The sequence below is a fragment of the Poecilia formosa genome, unplaced genomic scaffold (genome assembly GCF_000485575.1).
Source record: "Poecilia formosa unplaced genomic scaffold, Poecilia_formosa-5.1.2 Scaffold661, whole genome shotgun sequence".
NCBI lineage: Eukaryota > Metazoa > Chordata > Actinopteri > Cyprinodontiformes > Poeciliidae > Poecilia > Poecilia formosa.
Genome location: NW_006800600.1, coordinates 45,342 through 47,928, shown reverse-complemented (window position 1 = coordinate 47,928; position 2,587 = coordinate 45,342). Strand labels below are relative to the sequence as shown.

Below are 2,587 nucleotides of genomic sequence, written 5' to 3'. Positions count from 1 at the left end.
TAGATATTTTAGTTAAATGTTTGCGGCTGAAAATGACAGAAGAAAAACATTTAGTCTTTTTGCCTCAGTGTTTTTCATGGATCTTTGGTAAGTTACTGAATGCAGGGCTGGAAAGTGAGACTGAGTTAACAGTGAGGAGCTAAGGTGTCTGTTAGACGTGAAAAGTATAATTTTTATTTATTTTGTAGATCAAATTGTTGCACTGATGTAGAGAGATGTTCAAGAAGAACAAAACTTGTTTTTTAGATTTTATTTTTGTTGGTCAAACTGCTGTATTTAGTTTAAAACTGCTGAGTCTTATTTTATGAGCTGTTTTCTACTTTGGTTTTAGAAATAAGTAGAACTTGTTCAATTACCAGTCAATTTATATCAAATCTGTTAGCCTGTCTGTGCTACCAGAGTATTTATCTTGCTAATTGTGAGGCAAATGCTAAAGTGAGTGTTCATCCTGGAATGACGGTCATTATACTATGCATAACTTTAATCTGATTATTGGACTGTAAATAGTAACGTGTTAGAATACTTGTTACTGAAACAAGGGTCAGATTAGAGTAACGCATTACTGATGTGTTGATGGCATAAATAGTTTGACATTTCTGCTTATAAGCAGAAATATTTACTGATCTGTCAGGTTTCCGATATGCGTCCCCCCCAATGAAAGACTCGTTCCTACGCCCTTGTTCAGAGGATAAACTGCCGATTCTTCAGAAATTATTCAGGTTTAGAGAAAAATCTGACGATTTTATCTAAAATATTATCGATCAGTTCAGCCTCAGACGATCCACATCCTGGAAGATTAAGGTTTTAAATCATTTGATCGACTGAAGGTTGATTCTGATGATTATAAACTCTGCCGACCCATCATGCTTTGCTCCCCATTAGATATTTAATGATTTATTCTGATCAATAGTCTGGTTCAGTTCAGATTCATTTACTCTGAATTATTAATAAATCCTGGAGAAACCTCAGAAACGCTGCTGGGAGAAAATGAAACAATCCCACAAAATAGCATAAAAGTTTTTATTGTGTTGAAATGAACAAACTTCAACTTCATGAACCCTGTGGTTATTATCTGGTGACCTTTGACCCCTACAGCCACACAGCAGGAACAAGTAAAATCAGCAGAGTGAATTTGTTCCCTGATCGGCTGCTTCCTTCGTTCTTCACTCCGTCATTCTTCAGTCCGTCATTCTTCCGTCCTTCATTCTTCAGTCCATCTTTGGTCCCTGCTGATCAGAACCAGGTGAGTCTCAGATGACTGAAGAACATTTCAGAACCAACCAGAACCTCACCTGGACGAAGAACCAGCTGGACGCTGCAGACGGGTTTAAAACCAAAGGCTTGCTTCTGCTTCTGCTTCTCCAGACGACACTGGTATGTTCCGGTGTCGTTGGGTTTCACATTCTTCAGAACCAGAGACATGTCTCCGTCCTTCATCTGCTCGTCCTTCAGGCTCGCCCGGTTCTTATAGGACGGGTTCTGGCTGGCTGGATCTTCTCCTTTTCCTCTTCTGTAGAGGAGAACATGTTCTGTCTCCAGATCCGCTCTGTTCCACTCCACGGCCGTCACTGGTTCTGATCCATTAGCTTTACATGGCAGAGTGACCGGCTGACCCGGTTCTGCTGAGATTACTTCCTCTGCTGGAGGAAACAGAGCAAAGAGGTCAAAGGTCAGAGTGATGAGACTCCACATGGAGGACAGAGACCAAAGGATCTGAGTTGGATTTTAAAAGGTTTCGATTGGTGGGTCAGCGGTTCGGCTCGGCCCACATGGAGGCCTCAGTCCTCGATGCGGCGGTCACAGGTTCGATTCCCGGCCTGGTGCTGCATGTCTGCCCACTTCTCTCATGACCCGCTTTACTGACCATCCACTATCAAATAAAGGCCAATACAACCTTCCCTCTGGGCTCAGGTGTCTGCGGGTCGGTCCAGTTTTCCTGGTTATCGTACTTACTGGTACCCTGTTAGTCATGACTGGTTCTGGTCTAGTCCAATCCCAGCAGCCGAGGCTGATCGCCCCGCTCTGTTACTGTTTAAACTTTACCTCTAATAACATAAAGTTACCTAATTTTTAACGTGCAATCAGTAAAACTTTTATAACAAATTTATAACAGTAATGATTTCCTGGTTAATGTCAAGTTGTCATAAAGACATTTTGAATAATGTCAACTTTGTATTAAAAGTGTCATAATTTACCGAATGACGCTTTATGACAACAGTCATAAATATTCATGAAGGCTTATTCATGTTTATGACAGTGTCATGTCAGTCTTATTCACCCCCTTCAAATAAAGTGTTACCACAAATGATTACAAGACTTAAGTATGACTTAAACAAGGATAATAATGTCAGGTTATAGAGTTATGAAAGATTGATTTTAAGGAGAAAGACTTTGCTTTCAGGGCCCTCCAGACATTCAGGGCCCTCCAGACATTCAGGGCCCTCCAGACATTCAGGGGCCCTCCAGACATTCAGGGGCCCTCCAGACATTCAGGCCCTCCAGACATTCAGGGGCCCTCCAGACATTCAGGGGCCCTCCAGACATTCAGGCCCTCCAGACATTCAGGGGCCCTCCAGACATTCAGGGG

The 2,587-nt window shown here is 42.2% G+C and overlaps 1 protein-coding gene across 4 annotated transcripts in view; it reads right to left on the bottom strand.

Annotated features, from left to right (window-relative positions):
- Positions 1 to 1,006: 1,006 nt before the first annotated feature.
- Positions 1,007 to 2,587, bottom strand: part of LOC103130679 (CD276 antigen homolog) — a 4,414-nt gene continuing 2,833 nt past the window's right edge. Inside the window, exons 2-3 of one of the 4 annotated variants that reach the window (XM_007542139.2) lie at positions 1,293 to 1,640; positions 1,007 to 1,229 (exon numbers count right to left, since the gene is read on the bottom strand). In XM_007542139.2, the coding sequence (XP_007542201.1) occupies positions 1,090 to 1,229; positions 1,293 to 1,640 (488 nt within the window). In that variant the 3' untranslated portion in view covers positions 1,007 to 1,089. Of the gene's footprint in view, positions 1,641 to 2,587 lie in introns of all 4 variants that reach the window. The other 3 variants (XM_007542140.2, XR_001660348.1, XR_001660347.1) reach the window with 3 other exon arrangements.